The sequence below is a fragment of the Paroedura picta genome, chromosome 3 (assembly GCF_049243985.1).
Source record: "Paroedura picta isolate Pp20150507F chromosome 3, Ppicta_v3.0, whole genome shotgun sequence".
NCBI classification, from domain to species: Eukaryota; Metazoa; Chordata; class Lepidosauria; order Squamata; family Gekkonidae; genus Paroedura; species Paroedura picta.
Window position 1 is genome coordinate 26,413,832 of NC_135371.1, and position 16,301 is coordinate 26,430,132.

Genomic DNA, 16,301 nt, shown 5'->3' on the forward strand with positions numbered 1-16,301 from the left:
AAACAGAAAATGATGTAGTGGGTGAGGGGAACGATGCCCTCTTATGGGTCCTTATTTATGGTACCTATTTACTTGGGTTTTGAATAATCATGCAAACATACCATCCCTACGAAAGGCTGCCAAAATAACAGACATTTTACATAAGCAAAAGCAGAAACCAGTATTTTCTTTACCATGCAATCATATCATATGTTATTTATTCAAGTGTACACATACTGCTCTCTCCAAAATGTGCTGATATCCAGTGTGGGAAGATTTTGGCCTAAAAACAAGGAGACCCAAACAAGAAACAGTATCCTGAAATACTGGGAAGTATTTTGATACATGGAAAGCAGTGTTAAATTAGGGAAAGGATTATATATTTGGAAGGATTTGCATAATGAGACACTAGGAAATAGCCACATGTTTTTTTCTACTATCAGCAGTTATTCTTACATATTCTTCTTGCAAAATGAACAATGCTCATCTAGTTGTACAAGTTTCTTGAAAATTAGAATTTCTGGGTTTACTGTTCTTTGAACGTTAGAAAGGTAGATGAAAAGACAGGAAAACTATAAAGAAACATCACTGTTATGTGTAGTCCTAAAGCAATTTATAGTTTTTTTAATGGTCAGTTTGGAAGGGTTGTGAATACTGACTGACTTCCAATTATATAGCATCCATTTTCAATCTTATCCAAAATCTTTGATGGGAAAGGAGAACTGAACTTTCTCTGCTTTGTAGATCTCACAACAGCCTAACTCAGATGTTCTCAGCCAGGGTTTTGTGAAAACCAGGGCTTTCTAGATGGCCCTTGAAGCATTTCCCAAATGGGTGGCAGTTAACTAATTTGTATATGGAGAAGATATCAACCAACACATGCACACCCAGGGCCAATGATGAGCCTAGAGAAGGTAGGAAGTGGAAGGGGCGTATACATAACTATCTTTCCCAACCATATTTTGCATGATCACACCATTTCTAGGGTTTCTTGAAGCCTGACAAATGTTTCAGGGGGTTCTCAATGGTTTAAAAAGTTGAGAAAGGCTAGCCTAACCTAATAAGAGTGATTAACATAAAATTTTGACAAATGATCTCACATACATGGTAACTCAAAATATTGACTTCTCCCCGGTGTGGCCTGTGGGGCGGCAGCTCCTCTCCGCGGCCTGCCGCACAGGGTGCGAGTCATTGGTAGGGCAGCGGCCTCGGCGGTAGCATTGGCCCCGCCAGCTCCTTCTTGCTACCGCCGGCGCCTGATGCTGTGCTCTGCTGCTAGCTGGAGGGCGGGCAGGGCATTGAAATTCGCACTCAGACTCTATCCGGGCTCGAACATGCTCTATATATTTCACTATATAGAGCAGGGGTCATCAACCCCCGGTCAGCAGCCCGCTACTGGGCCGCGAAGGCCTCGGTGACGGGCTGCCACGCCTGCCTCTCTCCCCCCACAGTGAGAAGCTCACCAGGCCACGAGAGAAGTGGCCGCCAAAGCAGACGCTTCACTCGCGGCCCGGCTAGCTTTTTGCTGTGAGGGGGGGAAGAGGCAGGGGTGGCCGCCAGCACGCAGGCGGGCACAAACGCGCATGTGCGGCAGCTCTGCTCCTGCATGTTTTCGCCACCAGGGGCGCTAATGCGCATGCGCGGTGCCCGGGCCGCCAGCTCTTTGCCACCCCTGGAGGCGTTCCTCAACCTTAAAAAGGTTGGGGACCACTAATATAGAGCACCATGGATAAGGATGTAAGCTTTCGTGTGCATGCACACTTCCTCAGTTCCTAAAACAATAAAGCATTTCTGTCTCAGAGGAACAATGTATATATTAATAATTTCTGGTTTATAAATCCTTCAGCAAACCTACCAGTAGGTAAGACACAGTTCCAATTGCTGATATATCATTTATTGTGCCAAACCATTGTCTTTCTGTTCAAACATTCCAAGCAGAAGAAAGATAGCTAGTTAACAAAACACTGAAAGAATTAAAAAGCACCCTTCTCCGTGAGCAAAGAAACATTGCTAATCACTGCTAAGCCTTTATAATCCAGTCTTCACACAAGTTAAAAGGATAGAACTATGTATAAAACAGCTTCAAAAGGTTTCCGCTAATCAGTGCAACTTGGTGAATAAGTCTGTGATAAAAAGGTGGGGGGAAGCTTTTTCCCTATTGTGAAAGGGGTTCAGATGCCAAACATAACTTTGGGAGAGGGGGACTAACCTGCACATATGTCATTCCCTGCGCTTGTCAATCAATGACAGCTGTTCCAGATGCCTAGAGAAAGTATATAGATAGAGGATCATGTTCTGTGTACCTAAACACAGCAGCAATGAAAGAAAACTTCTGAAACAGAAAATAGCTTGCTTTTTAACTCATGTATTAAATTTATTAGAACAGAACCTCCTATATATTCTTGAATAGACCACTAAACAGTATTAATAGGTCTATATTTACCAAATCCTGAAACCTAACGATTTAATTGTCACTGCCTTCATTACATGGAAGAGAAAGAGAAGAAGCATAATATATTCCAGCCGGGAACCAAAAATTTCCACGTACTATGCTTCCTTGCAACGCCTCCATATATATCTTTATTAACAGCACAATGTCACAAATAGCTCTTGAAGATCTGCAACCTATGAGAGCACCTTTTCAGATAACACGAAGGATTGCAGTGGGAATGCACGTGCAGAAGTCCTGGATCACATCCCCCCCCCCCAAAAAAAATGTTTCTATCAATAAATGAGAACCTATGGTTTCATATTTTGAGAAGATATTTAAATAAGAACTCTGCTTCAGATTCACACCAGTCATTTAAATAGGACTCATGGAGAACATTCAACAAAGATCCACAAAAATGAATAGAGATGGAAGAGCAGACTGCCTGATCAAATGCACCCTCATTTTTAGAAAATCTATTTCAAAAACAATCTGAAAATATCCACAAAAGTTTTATATTAGTAGTTAACAGGCTTCGGGATGAATAGATCATCATTAAACATGGTTTGGATCAAATTCATATGCTTGAGAATAAGTACGCATCTCTCAAATGCAGAGAGAAATGCAAAAATACCAAGTTACTCTTGATTAGATGCTCACAGCAGGAAAAAAGGTGCATGCTTACGTATACAGATTTCTATCCTGTCCTTCCTACATCCATTCCCATCTGTTAAAGGGCAAAGATTAACACGTATATTTACAAAAAGAGGGGCAAACAACATTTGATATTCCTAATAAAGGACACTTGGAGAGCATCACCAGTTTATTATGACAGCATACTAACTAATAATCTGTGGGGCATCTGCTTTTGTAATATTGTATCAATCATGGCTATTTGAATTTTGTGAAACTGATATATAACTTCTCTTGTTTGTGCTATCTATTCACCACCTGATTCATCACACAAACTATTAAAGGTTAAATCTCACTTGAAACTGTCACAGAAAGCAGTACAGACCAATATATACAAATATTTCATGGCCAGGGCTACCCTATATCTTGCCATGCCAGTAGCTACTAGATTGGTGCTAAGACCAGCACACAGGAGTTCCAATTCTCTAGTAGCAGATTCAGGAGCACAATCTTGACTACAGGCATGATGCACTAATGCCAACTATACTCCCTTAATCGAACCCTTAAGAACCCACCCAGCATGAAGCCATGAGAACCAGGGGGATGATGGGCTAGCATTGGGCAGACCAAATGATCACATTGTTGGTGACCTTGATTCAGTAAAAGTCCCTACCTCACAGGGTTGTTGTGAGAATATAATAGAGGAGGGAAGGTTACAGACATTAGTCTCAGTTTTTAAGAGTAGGATTTTTTTAAGAAAACAAACCATAAGTAAGCTCTCAAGATTTTTTTCTTTGTTTTCCTCCTGCCAGCCTTATATTATGCTCCACTGACAAATCTATTTATTTATTTATTTTCTTAGATTTTCATACCGCCCTCCCATATGACCCAGGGTGGTTTACATGGGAACATTGTGGGATACACAGAACGTTATACATTAATAACAGTCACAACAATATATCAATAACAATTCCAATAGTAAATATAAGTTTAATAGGTTACCATACTTAACTCATTGAACAATTTCAATAGAACAACTTTAACAGAGCCCATGGGGAAGTCAGAAACATTCAGATAATGGAACGCATTATTTGAGGGGGACCACTGAATGTTTATAGGTCGGATTAACCTCAGTCGGATGCCTGGTGGAGATCCCTTTTGCAGGCCCTGTGGAATTCTGGGAGTTTGGGCAAGGCCCTGATCTGTTCAGGGAGTTTGTTCTACCAAGTGGGGGCCAAGACCGAGAAGGCTCTGGCCCTTGTTGAGGTTTGACATGCTTCTCTGAGGACACAGCCAGTTAGAGGTGGCAGAGCGTAAGGGGTATAGGCAGGGAAGCGGACTCTCAGGCACACTGCGCCCAGACTGCACGTATGGCCTTGAAGGTGATTACCAGAACTTTAAGCCTGGTCCAGAAATCAATTGGGAGCCACTTGAGTTGCTGGAGTACCGGCCGGTTTGGAGTACTCCAAATAACGGGATTTAGGACTGATCCTATTACATCTAGCAGGACAGTCAAATGCTAGTGAAAGATTAAAGTATACACACAATGGACTCCTTAGAAAGTAAACCCTGACCAAGCCAACTTCCCCTGGTTCAATGATGGGAGAAAAACGTATCCTTAAATGTGACACGTTGAATACCTTTAAACAGACTCCAAATCAGATGCCTTGGTAGGGTCACTGACACGTGAGCACACATATCTGATCACACATTACTTGGCTGCATCTATGAACTACTTCCATGGAAAGTACAGTTCCCAGTGTTGGGAAAGTTCTGATTCCTTGGTCCTTGACAGTTATTTCACATACACAAGGTATTGTCAGATACCGCAGTCATTGACTGATCAGTTAAAGCAGGGGTAGTCAACCTGTGTTCCTCCAGATGTCCAGCAAACGCTGGCAAGGGCTCATGGGAATTGTAGTCCATGGACATCTGGAGGACCACAGGTTAACTACCCCTGAGTTAAAACATGCATAGGCTCAGCCTTCACTAAAGCAAAATGTATGGCTTGTTAATTGCTTGAAACCACCAATATGTGTCTATTAAACAATTATTTACCATTTAATTAGGTTACAAAATATTTTTAGTGTTTCTTAAAACAGAGCAAGAAAGGGAATGAATCGTAATGGCTAACAAAATGTACAAAGTAGTGACACAGATGGTAATGCTCAAATTACACTTTGTGGGGGGGGGGATCTATTTTCGTACATTTTAATTGACAAGAAATATTTGGTTTACCTGGCCCTTGAAGCATGAAAATGAGCAAGTGTGAATCAAGTTTAAATTTAAAAGCAGTGTGAAATGAGCTGTTCATGAGGGCTTCACAATTTACAGAGCGAATGCTATTTTCTTGTGCAGACAACTTTCTGATTTCTATTAAATTCACACAGCCTCACCGGAAAAAAAGCCCCTGTTCCGAACAGTGAATGGCCTACCTGACCTGGCCTTTTCCACTTGAAGGCTAAGTCATCACCAGCTGTCTGCAAACTATCTGCAGCTTACTTTGAAGACCCAAATGCTTGCCTTTAGCTCTGCTTAAGAGTCTTCTTGGATACACAGTGAATTTGAGGTGTCCCATATATTTGGATCCGTTTCAGTCTCTCTCTTTCACGAATGCCAGGGGCCCATTTGGGGCTACGATGGCAACCACCTGCTGAGTTGGATCCCTGCCTCTGCTGGCTGGTGAAAGCAAGATTGGAAAGATTTTATCTTTTGCTGGCAGTGAGGGAAGAATCGTACAGTCTTAAACATAAAGCATGTTTGTACTATTAAGGGAAAAAAATTCCTTGGAGATATACAACCTAGCCAATCACTCTTTTTGAAGAAAACTGAGGATAATGAAATACTACACAAATGCATGTAACAAAACTCCGTTTCTTGAATCGGGCCAAGAAGCAAAGGAGAGAAAGGGAGCTACGTTCTCTCCGTGTGATCTATTTTCCTACAACTCTTCTCCCATCCAGCCAACTCTCTTCCCCACAGGCTTGTGAGGGTGTCTCAGTCTCAGTGCTCACCTGTAATAGGAGAATAATACTTAGCAAGCTTACAATGTTTGTGCGGAATCTTTTTTACACTCCATAGGAGAGACTCCCCCTCCCCCCCAAAAAGTCATGTCCATTAATCTTGGTTTTCCTCTAGATCGCTGGAGTAGGAAAGTGCTTCAGAAGAGCACAGGAGGCATTGCTTTTGTGACTGCAGGGGGCATGTATTTTGAAACACCTGTCTTCATCATAGGAGGATGCTTGACTTCAAATCTCCCAACATTTTGCAACTGGCTCCAAAGTCAGCTATTTTGAGGCTTGCTTTGCCCACCTCACAGCAGCCATTTTGTCCATGAGCTCAAAAAGCTCTATAGATTTATGTGCTAAACAGAATTATTGCGTAATACTGATATGCGTATGAGTGAAGCCTTGGACTACGTCACCTAAGTAGTTCTCCTGCAGCTAGAAAAGCTTTACAAGTACAGTAAAGAATCTTTTCTGTAACAATGTGTCTGGACTAAATAATACTTTAGTGAACACAGTTTACACTGTACCATGTGTGAACTGCTTTGGATCTCCAATGGGGCGAAAGTGAGATATAAATAAAAATCAACAATAGGAATATTTTTCCCAACGGGAAAGGCAATTTAAACTCTGATTATGTAAAGATATTCCAACAAGACGGGAAAAAATCTAAACTAGCCAAATGCAGTTGCTCTATTCTAAATTCATTTACTTCAATGAGCTTAGACTGGATTAGCTCTGCAGAGGAGTACACTGGAAGTAACTAAAATCTGCTTAAAGTCCTGTGAGTTATAGTTAAAGAAAAACCCAAATCTACCATAACTCCATTTTTTCCCTTTAGATTAGATTTAAAAAAAAAAAAATCCAAGTTTTCAGAGTTAGAGATTTACCTCACAGGTGTAAAAGACATTTTCACACACAATTTTCTTGCTATCAAAGAAGGTATAGCCTGCCCTTCAGGGAATATAAAATTGATATTATCATGCCCTTCAGATTAAAAATTATTACATCTACATCATGCCATGCTCCATTCAACGCTAGGTGAGAAGGTGGGTGAAGAAAGTGATTAAAAAAAAAACACCACTCTTGATTGAAAAGTGCTTTACTGATGCAAATCCCCTTCAACTCAATGGACTTGCACAGGCATAAGAAACCAGTGTGGGCTTCGACTTAAATATTATATGAATGAAAATTGTAGCGGAAGAAACAAATTCCTCACTAATATCAAGGTGAGAATAGTTCCTTCCCATGATGTTTACTTCCTGTTCCTGGCATACACGGTGGCCAACTGCTTGGGGGGGAGGGGAATAGCCTGTCCCTTTAATAGTGGCTAAGTGGAATGTTATTTACCAGGTGATATTTCTTACCTCCATGCCATGAAAAGCTTCAGCTGTTCATTTCCCCACATTAGGCCTCTATTAAAAGGACAGGACATTTTTCTCTGGGGACTGTTGGCAACTCTGCTGACATACTGAACTATTAAATGCCACTAATTAATATACAGTAAGCCACCCAGTGGGAAAGATTAATAAGCCAAAAGCCATCGGAATCGGAGGAACCATAAAACCTTTGCCACACAGTGTGTAACCTTTTCCTTCTTATTCCAGCAGTAGAAGCTGTTTGCTGACAGGCACTAAAGCTAGTAGATTTGCAGGAGGAGGCACAGGTTGGAGTCTATCCAACACTGGGTTAATGCAAGGGGCTGGAAAGTGACGGTTTGTACACTGTAGTTAAATATGAAAGTCAAACAGATAACTCTGAAGTGTGTCCAGTGTATCTTAAAAGTTTTCCATCAGGCTAGAAACAAGAACCGAGAATTGTCAATGGGAAAATAGTCTGATGAGAAAGGGTTAAATACTCTTTCCCTTTCCTCCAGATTCACCCCTTGAATCATAGCTACAGTACTTGCTTTGGTCAAAAAAGGAAACCTAGTTTCCTTTTTTGACCAAGTAACAAGTTTGCTGGATCGGGGAAATTCGGTTGATGTCATTTACTTGGATTTTAGTAAAGCTTTTGACAAGGTTCCCCATGATGTTCTGATGGATAAGTTGAAGGACTGCAATCTGGATTTTCAGATAGTTAGGTGGATAGGGAATTGGTTAGCGAACCGCACTCAAAGAGTTGTTGTCAATGGTGTTTCATCAGACTGGAGAGAGGTGAGTAGCGGGGTACCTCAGGGCTCAGTGCCCGGCCCGGTACTTTTTAACATATTTATTAATGATCTAGATGAGGGGGTGGAGGGACTGGATATCTGGAGGACCACAGGTTGACTACCCCTGCAGTAGATGATCTCACCAGGAAAAGAAGATAGCTGTTAGAGACTTAGCTGAAACTAATTAAGCATTTGGAAAGCCAGCTCTGTTAATAGTACAATAGTGCCTTCCGAGGTTATCTATTCAAACATGTACTGTAACTTTAAGGAATGAGTGTAACCTATGAAATCCGTATACAGAGTCCAAAGAGCACTTTACTCGAAAAATTATCCCTAGAATGTTCCTGAATGTATTGACAGAGGGAGGGGTACCAATCACTCACTTAAGGCTTTATGCACAGAGAATAAATTGTTTTGACGGTACAATGCCTGCCAGGGAATTCCAACTTAACTGTCATTTATTTTAGAACTGAGGGATGCAGCTTGGAAGCCTGGTTTAAAGGAAAATACAAACTGTAGAATGCCTTATTTAAATTCTCCTTAATAACGATAATTCATGTACGCATTAGGCTGGTAATTTAATGCAAGTCTTCAAAAGATCACGTGTGATTCTTCTCAGATACACTCAGCTGCAGTTCAAAGACAAAAAGTGATGAAAGGGAACTTTTCCCTGTGTGAAAGTGCTGTTTTGCTGCATAAACTTCCACCTTGTTTTACGTATTGCTTGCGTATGCTTTGTCATAAAACCGTTCACCCCCAAACCCATTTTTCATCAAACAATCTGAGCATCACCTTAAAAGCACAATCCGTTCAGCGATCTATAAACACCGCCACTTGTGCCAGCTCAGCGGTAGTTTGTTAATTAGTGCAAGAACTTATAGAACAGCAATTTATGTGTGTTGAGTTCATATGTGCGTGAATGCATTCATGCTTGTGATTTTTTTTTCTTTTAAAGAATACTGATAAAACTTGGACAGTTTTGCACAATGCATTTATAATCAACAGAGAATCTGTTCACAAAGCTCTATAACAGGGGCAGTCAAACTGTGGCCCTCCAGATGTCCATGGACTGCAATTCCCATGAAACCCTGCCATTTGCTGGCAGGGGCTCATGGGAATTGTAGTCCATGGACATCTGGAGGGCCGCAGTTTGACTACCGCTGCTCTAGACACTGGGAATTAAATGGTGGATACACACACAAAAAGGGAGATAATTTTAAACTCAAATGTCAGTGTTTATCGCAAAAGAAAAAGGGTCACTGTACTGAGGAGTTGCTTGCATTTCTGTTGCTTTTCTCAGATACAGTCTTTCCAACTTTGTTCACTGAAGCCACATTAGTACCTTAAAGCTCAATAATAGCAAATCACTTTCCAGCTGATGTTTTCACAAAACTTCACAAGAGCTGGCAGAGAACAGCCCAAAGTTTCTTCTAGAGTCATTACGAAACATTTTTGAAACAGCATGTACCAAAACTTCCAATCTCCTTTATCTATTCCAATAAGCAAATTGTGCTTTGTATGGGCGTATTTCTGTGGTCCAGCATGACCTATAACAGCCTCTGGCCATGCTGATCTACTAGCTCACGCTTCATCGGATGTGATGTTTCCCCTCAGCAATTTGTGGCTGCCAGAGCATTCCTGGGCATTTCACTATCTTGTCAAAACTTCTTTTCTCCAACAACTCAGCATCTTTTAGGAACCATGAGTTCCTGAGGGCTACTCAGGTGTTCAAACAGCGTGCACTAACTAGTGATCCAATTATCTATTGAACTCTTCCTTGTGGTTAAGTCCACTGAACATGAGGACACTGCGCTGTTGCTGAATCCCCAACGAAAAACCTGTGAACACTGGGTAGGGCTAGGGGGGGCAACCTCCAAGGAATACTAGGGGTCGCCATAGAGGAACAGGCAATGACAAACCGCCTCCAAATGTCTCTTGCCTAGCAGCCACACAATCTGAGGATTTCCTGGCTATATTACACACATGGCAGATGATAGATAAATAAATAAATATTGGGCAAGGTCAAATGATATCATGGACAGGGGCTCAGGCAATGTCGGGGGGAGAGGGTCGATAATATCACAATGAATAGTTGTATCAACAGTACCATTTCTACACACCGCTAAATATGTTCTTCATGATACCGATTTGTAGTCCAATCATGTCACTTTGGAAAGATGGACTGTTTACTGGATTAAAAAAAAACCGGAAATTAACTGTCTGCTAAATGTAAAATGTAGTTGAGCTTTTAGTGCCAATTATGGCTTTCCATCTACAATTTACAGTTCAGTAGTTATCATAAGAAGGCATATATAGAAGTCTTAAAAGTAGTCATATATCTGCAACATGGCACACTATCAACTATCCAGGGAACAATGATTTGCCTGTGATCATAATACAAGTACTTTGTTGATTTAATTAGTGCATTTACATACTGCAGTGGGTGTTACTATGCTCCAGAAGGAGAGCAAACAAACAAAAAGAGATCTCTCTGTCTCGAGCTAACTAGGCAAGACTGGTCTGGCAGTAAAGGAGGAAGTCAATACCCTTGGTGTCATTTCAAGAACAGACACCCCCCCCCCCCGAACAAAGGCTTTCCAACTGTGGAATAGTCTGGTTCCATTTTGATACAGAAGGTTGCCACCTCCAATAAAGTGTTAAAGGATAGTGACAGCATTGGTCTCATGGGCTGTGTGAAACGCATCTGTCCCCAAAACACACACAAGGTTCAGAAAATGCTTGTTTTGTTTGTTTTTTAAGAAAGAGATATACACGTCATCCTTCTGAGATGGCAATGCTTGCAACAGTATTGTTCATACATAACTTCTTAAAAAGTTGTGTCAGGTGGTGCCTAGATTTGTATCATTCTCTGGTATACATTCCACAGGCTTAAACTCTGCCTGCGACTTCCTCCCAGTACGTTTTAGAAAGCCATTAATGCAAGTGTGACTTATCGGCAACCGTATAACTACATATCCTAATTTGGGAAATTCCAATCCTTTCGGTAGTTTTGTAGCAAAGAGCTGTGTTATACCAACAGTATAAGCACTCACACCATCAAAATGTGAAAATGCGATTCTCAGTTTGTATGAAAAAATACGAATATATTTGAAATTAATATACCTAGTGCTTTTCTTCCTGGCACCATCTTCACAGGAATGCCTGACTCGCTTTGCTAAACCTCAGTAGCTCTACAATCCCATGTTCGCTAAACATACAATGAGCAACCATAAAATCTAGATAGGTGAGCCGATCAGAACACCTCTTGAATTGCTACTTGTAATGAGGATGTACATTAACAATATATTTGACAAAGTAGCAGGGCCAAAAGTACCTTTTTCTGATAGATCAGACAATGCAATACAGTTGTCAAAACGAGAGGGAGGAGAATAAAGAGTTTATACTGCAATGCTGCCAAGACACAGCAGTTTTACTTAACAGCCATTCATATTTATTGAATGAGCATTTTATATCAACCATTCTGTTAAGTGACCTGAGAGCATATGTTGTATAGGGAGAAACATCTAAACATTATGCTGTATGTGGTACGCTTGCATTAGCAGTCTGAAAACAGCAATTTTATCCCCCTTTTCAGCATTTAGCAGCAGAAGATCTGGAAACTGCAGCGACCTATGTATTGTCACATGAATTTCGAGGGCAGTTGAGGTATTACCCTGCTTCAAAAATAAATACGCATGCAAACATGTATGAATGGATGTGCCATTAGACTGTGAAATGACTCGTTCAATAAAACTACAATGGCTAAAAGAAAAAGAAAGAATATGGAAGTTGAAGGGAAAGACTGTGAGCTAAGCACATGGTTCATAGGTGAGGAAAAGGTGTACAGACAGTTATAGCTAGTTAGTTGTTCCTGTGAATTTGGTAAAATTCATGTAGGATGGAAATTATTTTGCCATCTCAGCATCATATCCAGGGCATAGAAAGCAGCCTATCTAGCTGGTTCCGCCAGATAAAACTGGTCTGTAGAGCACTCTCTTTGAAATGCATTGTCACCTCTCCTTATGCACCCAGATGGGTTGCCGCTGTGTGATGCGACTTGTTACATTCACAATCAAGGCATCACTTCACTGAACAGCGATCTCCCTAGCTGATTGTGGAGGGGCCTTGTTCATGGAGTGCCCAAAAGGCAGTAGCCCTAAAGGCTGGTGAGTATTTTGTGAAAACAGATATAACGACCAGCCTTTTCATTTTTCACAAGTAGGATACTGTCTGTAGATTCCCCCATATATACCAACTAAAAGATGGGACTGAAGCTCCCCTCAAAAAACAGCATTATGCTTAAATCATGCCGCGCAGTGCAGTCAGCTCATTTTGACACGGAGGCTCTCAGAAAGAAGGCTTTTGTGTCCTGCATGGTGCCAACATATTTTACTATTCTAGTTCCCTTCCACTGTCCTATATTAATCAAAGCAGTAACCCCTGTTGTCTTTGCACTACGATTCAGAATGTGCCCCTGGCGAAGAATGAGGGAAAAGTCAACAGGAATTAAGTTTCAGTGCAACTGTTTACTCAACTGTGGCCCGCACTTATTGAAATGTTATCCATGGTTTTGTGTGACTACTGCAGTAATGAATTCAGCATGGCTGTGATTTTCTCACTGATTGTATTCTCACTTTAAGTAAGGAAACCTATAGGAAGAAAATGGCTGAAATGACTGCCTATTGTACTTAGCATCGTGCAAATCTCAAAATCCTTAACTATTGTGGAGCTCTGGGAGGGGGGAGGTTCCCCCTGAGGGGAAAAAAATAGCAAAGCTGCCTTCTTTCTTTATAAAATGTGTTTTCATAGTTTTTTTAAAAAAATACTGTACAACAACCTGCTGACAAGATTGTCATGCACTCTGAAGAGAATCTAAAGAGCAGCCAAAGGTTTCTTTAAAAGATGTTCAGAATGCTGTACGTGCTACAGAAGAGCAAGGCTTTACTTATAAACATATTTGTGAACCATGAAAAAGCCTGCCTTTTGTCCCGTTTAACAATCCACATTAAGGCAGGAACTTAATTCCCCCCCCCAAAATAACAATATCATCATAATTCCCTACATCCCAGTACCTACACGTATATTCAGCATGACAGTTTCTACATATAAAACAAAACGCTTTGTTGCCAGCTATATATTTTATCGGAAAAACAAATATTCCCGTATATTGTATTAAAATGGTGGTGTGTAGTTATCAAAAGGAAACAAAATCAAGATATGGTCTTGGTATCTTTAGGAGGAATCAGGTTTTTTTTAATGGCTATAAAAAGGCATAAATATTAACTTTATTTTTTATATTTGCATTGCGCCCCTTCCCTCCCCAAAAATCCAAAGCTTGCAATATCCACACACACAAACAGAAAACAAGCAGTCCAAAAACACTTTCCCAAGTATTCCCTTTGCAGGGGAATAGATCACCCTGACTTGTTGTTTGTTTGTTTTTTGGCCCCTTCAGTGGGAAAAGGTATAATGTAATTTATGGTACCTGCTGTTGCTGAAGATGAGCTATATCTGCAGGACTGATGTCTACAGAAGGTGTCTCCCCGTTTGATCTCCCTTCCCGAAGGCCACACTCTAGCAAGTGGTTGCCACTGCTTGCACCGTTCTGAATGGCTGAACCATTACTTTTTGTCTCAATCCCAGATTCTTGCATCATGACTCACAAACCTGAAATAATTTAAGAGAAGAAGGAGGGGGGAACAATAAAGCAGCTGTTAACACTTGTATATAAGGTCCTCTTTTTAAAGCCTGCCGCAACTGTAAACATTTGTCCTTTCCCTTCCTAAGATTTATATTTTCATTAATGGATTGAGCTACTAGATTATGTTTATCTGTTGGTAGAGCTATTGCATTTTCAAAGTAAATTCTTGTTCCAAATAAGGCCATAGTTACTCAACGGCTTCACATATACATCAATAATTGTATTTCTTCAATTGAATCTGAACACTTTGTCCGAACTCTGTGAGCTATTTTATATAGCGTATTTTTTTTTCTTCCAAAGACCAAGAAAGAGAACAGCCAACTAAAGTATTTTTTCCTGGTTGCTGGGGAAGGAAGCATGCCACGGGAGCAGATTTCAGGAAAATAAAGGTAAATTAGGCTAGAAAGTACCACCTCTTGTGGTGTGAAATACAGTCCCCACTGACCCTACCTATCCTTTTGGACTTCAGCTATCACAGCCCTAGAGCTAGTCACCCTCTTTATTAGCAATTAAACTGAAGCAGAATACTGACTACAAACACATAGAATCATAGAATCATAGAGTTGGAAGGGCCATACAGGCCATCTAGTCCAACCCCCTGCTCAATGCAGGATCATCCTTAAGCATCCTAAAGCATCCAAGAAAAGTGTGTATCCAACCTTTGCTTGAAGACTGCCAGTGAGGGAGAGCTCACCACCTCCTTAGACAGCCTATTCCAATGCTGAACTACTCTGACTGTGAAATTTTTTTCCTGATATCTAGCCTATATTGTTGTACTTGTACTTGTAGTTTAAACCCTTTCCTCTGCAGCCAACGGGAACAGGGTGATAACCCATATCATGTTGCAGTGATTTGCTTCTGGATCCGAGCTATTCTTGGGGGGGGGGCATGCCAGAGATACTAGCTAATTTGTATAATTTGGATACTTGGATACTTGTAATGAGAGACTGCAAAGCTGTTAACCATCTTGTCATATCTTATTAATGGAAGACACAGTGCTGCAATAACAATATAATTGTAACAACAATACCACTTATACTAAATTTTATTCTCCCTGTTTACTTATTGATTTTATGTACATCGTTTTTAAACTATATTATAAAAGGTAGCCCAGCAGTCATGTCCAGTTCCTCCCCCTTCTCTCCAAAAAACACCAGACTCTTCCTCTCTGCTAAGCTCTGCTCATTGCCTCTGTGGTGGGTAACACTAAGGGTCCTAACACCCACCCTCAAGACACTGAGGAGCAGGAGAACAAATGACTGGGAAATAGCCTTCACATTGAAAGTCAAGGAATTTTTTATTACAGAAATCAGGGGAAATTACTAGAGAATCATGCAAAAGTAACATCACGTCCTCCCTAGACTCCACTGTCCACTAATACCATCCATAAGAACATTCAGCATTTGCCAAACTAGCGCTGGCAATGGCAACTCTATGCATAGTGAGGACCTCTTTGAAGGCCCACCCAGAAACTAGTTCAGTTCCACCCCACAGTTTTGTCTTTATAGCCACCTGGTGAAACTTTTTTGGGGGGGCTAAAAGGCCTTTTTGTAATGTTTATCTTTGAATTTTTATTATTTTTGGTGTGCTGTTGCCTTTACTGTGTTAAATATATACTGTTAAATCTATATTGTTAAATATATATAAATGTCTGAACATTTGGGACATGTACATTATATGGTACAATGTACAGTACTAACATTAACACTCAAGGCATGGAAAGCTCCCTCGGGTCCATTCTTCCCTCATGTTGGTGATTGGGAACCAATACAGATGCAACTATTTCTTCTGCAGTGAGGAGTGCCAGTCCTCACAGGAAAATCTGGACTAGGGCACTTACCATGACAGCACTGCATCATCTACCCAAAGAGCACATGGGGAGAAGAAACAAGCAAGGCTCTTCCCTATGTGGTCACCTTATCTCTAGAAGCATGGGAAATAGCCGAGTTGTAAGGACTGTCATGCCAACAGTATTATGGACGAAAGAGAACTTAGTGGGAACACTACAATCTAATCAGCAAGGGATCTACTGGCACTGATATAGTCATTTTCCACATACAGCATCTTCTAGTCCTGTGTTTAGATTAAAGAACAGTTCATCTGGTTTATGGTGTCTCCTTATCCAAATAATTTCTTTCGGGTTCTCAGGTTACATGAAGACACAATTGCTTAAAGGACCATTAGAGTACCTCTGTATATTTAATTCTACTAATAACTCTGTGGAGAGAAGGCATACTTTTTATTACTTAATTAAATAGCTTCTGAGGGAGGGCAAGAAAGGAAAATCATCCTTTAACTAAAGGAATAGGGAAGGAAATCAAGAATAATTGTTGGTCCATGAAGGCCTCAGGGCCAGATTAAGAACTGGAATAAAAGAAGAAATTATTCAAATACGCACAAGCT

General features: G+C 40.7%; 1 protein-coding gene across 21 annotated transcripts in view; it reads right to left on the minus strand.

Moving 5' to 3' along the window:
• FOXP1 (forkhead box P1) overlaps positions 1-16,301 on the minus strand; it is a 613,965-nt gene that overhangs the window by 247,380 nt on the left and 350,284 nt on the right. For 19 of the 21 annotated variants that reach the window (XR_013228958.1, XM_077325163.1, XM_077325165.1 and 16 more), the window contains one exon: positions 13,683-13,864. Coding sequence is in view for 19 of the 21 variants with exons in the window: in XM_077325163.1 (XP_077181278.1) it covers positions 13,683-13,853 (171 nt within the window). In the remaining 2 variants the exon portion in view is untranslated. Of the gene's footprint in view, positions 1-2,188; positions 2,219-13,682; positions 13,865-16,301 lie in introns of those variants that run through there. The other 2 variants (XM_077325178.1, XM_077325179.1) reach the window with 2 other exon arrangements.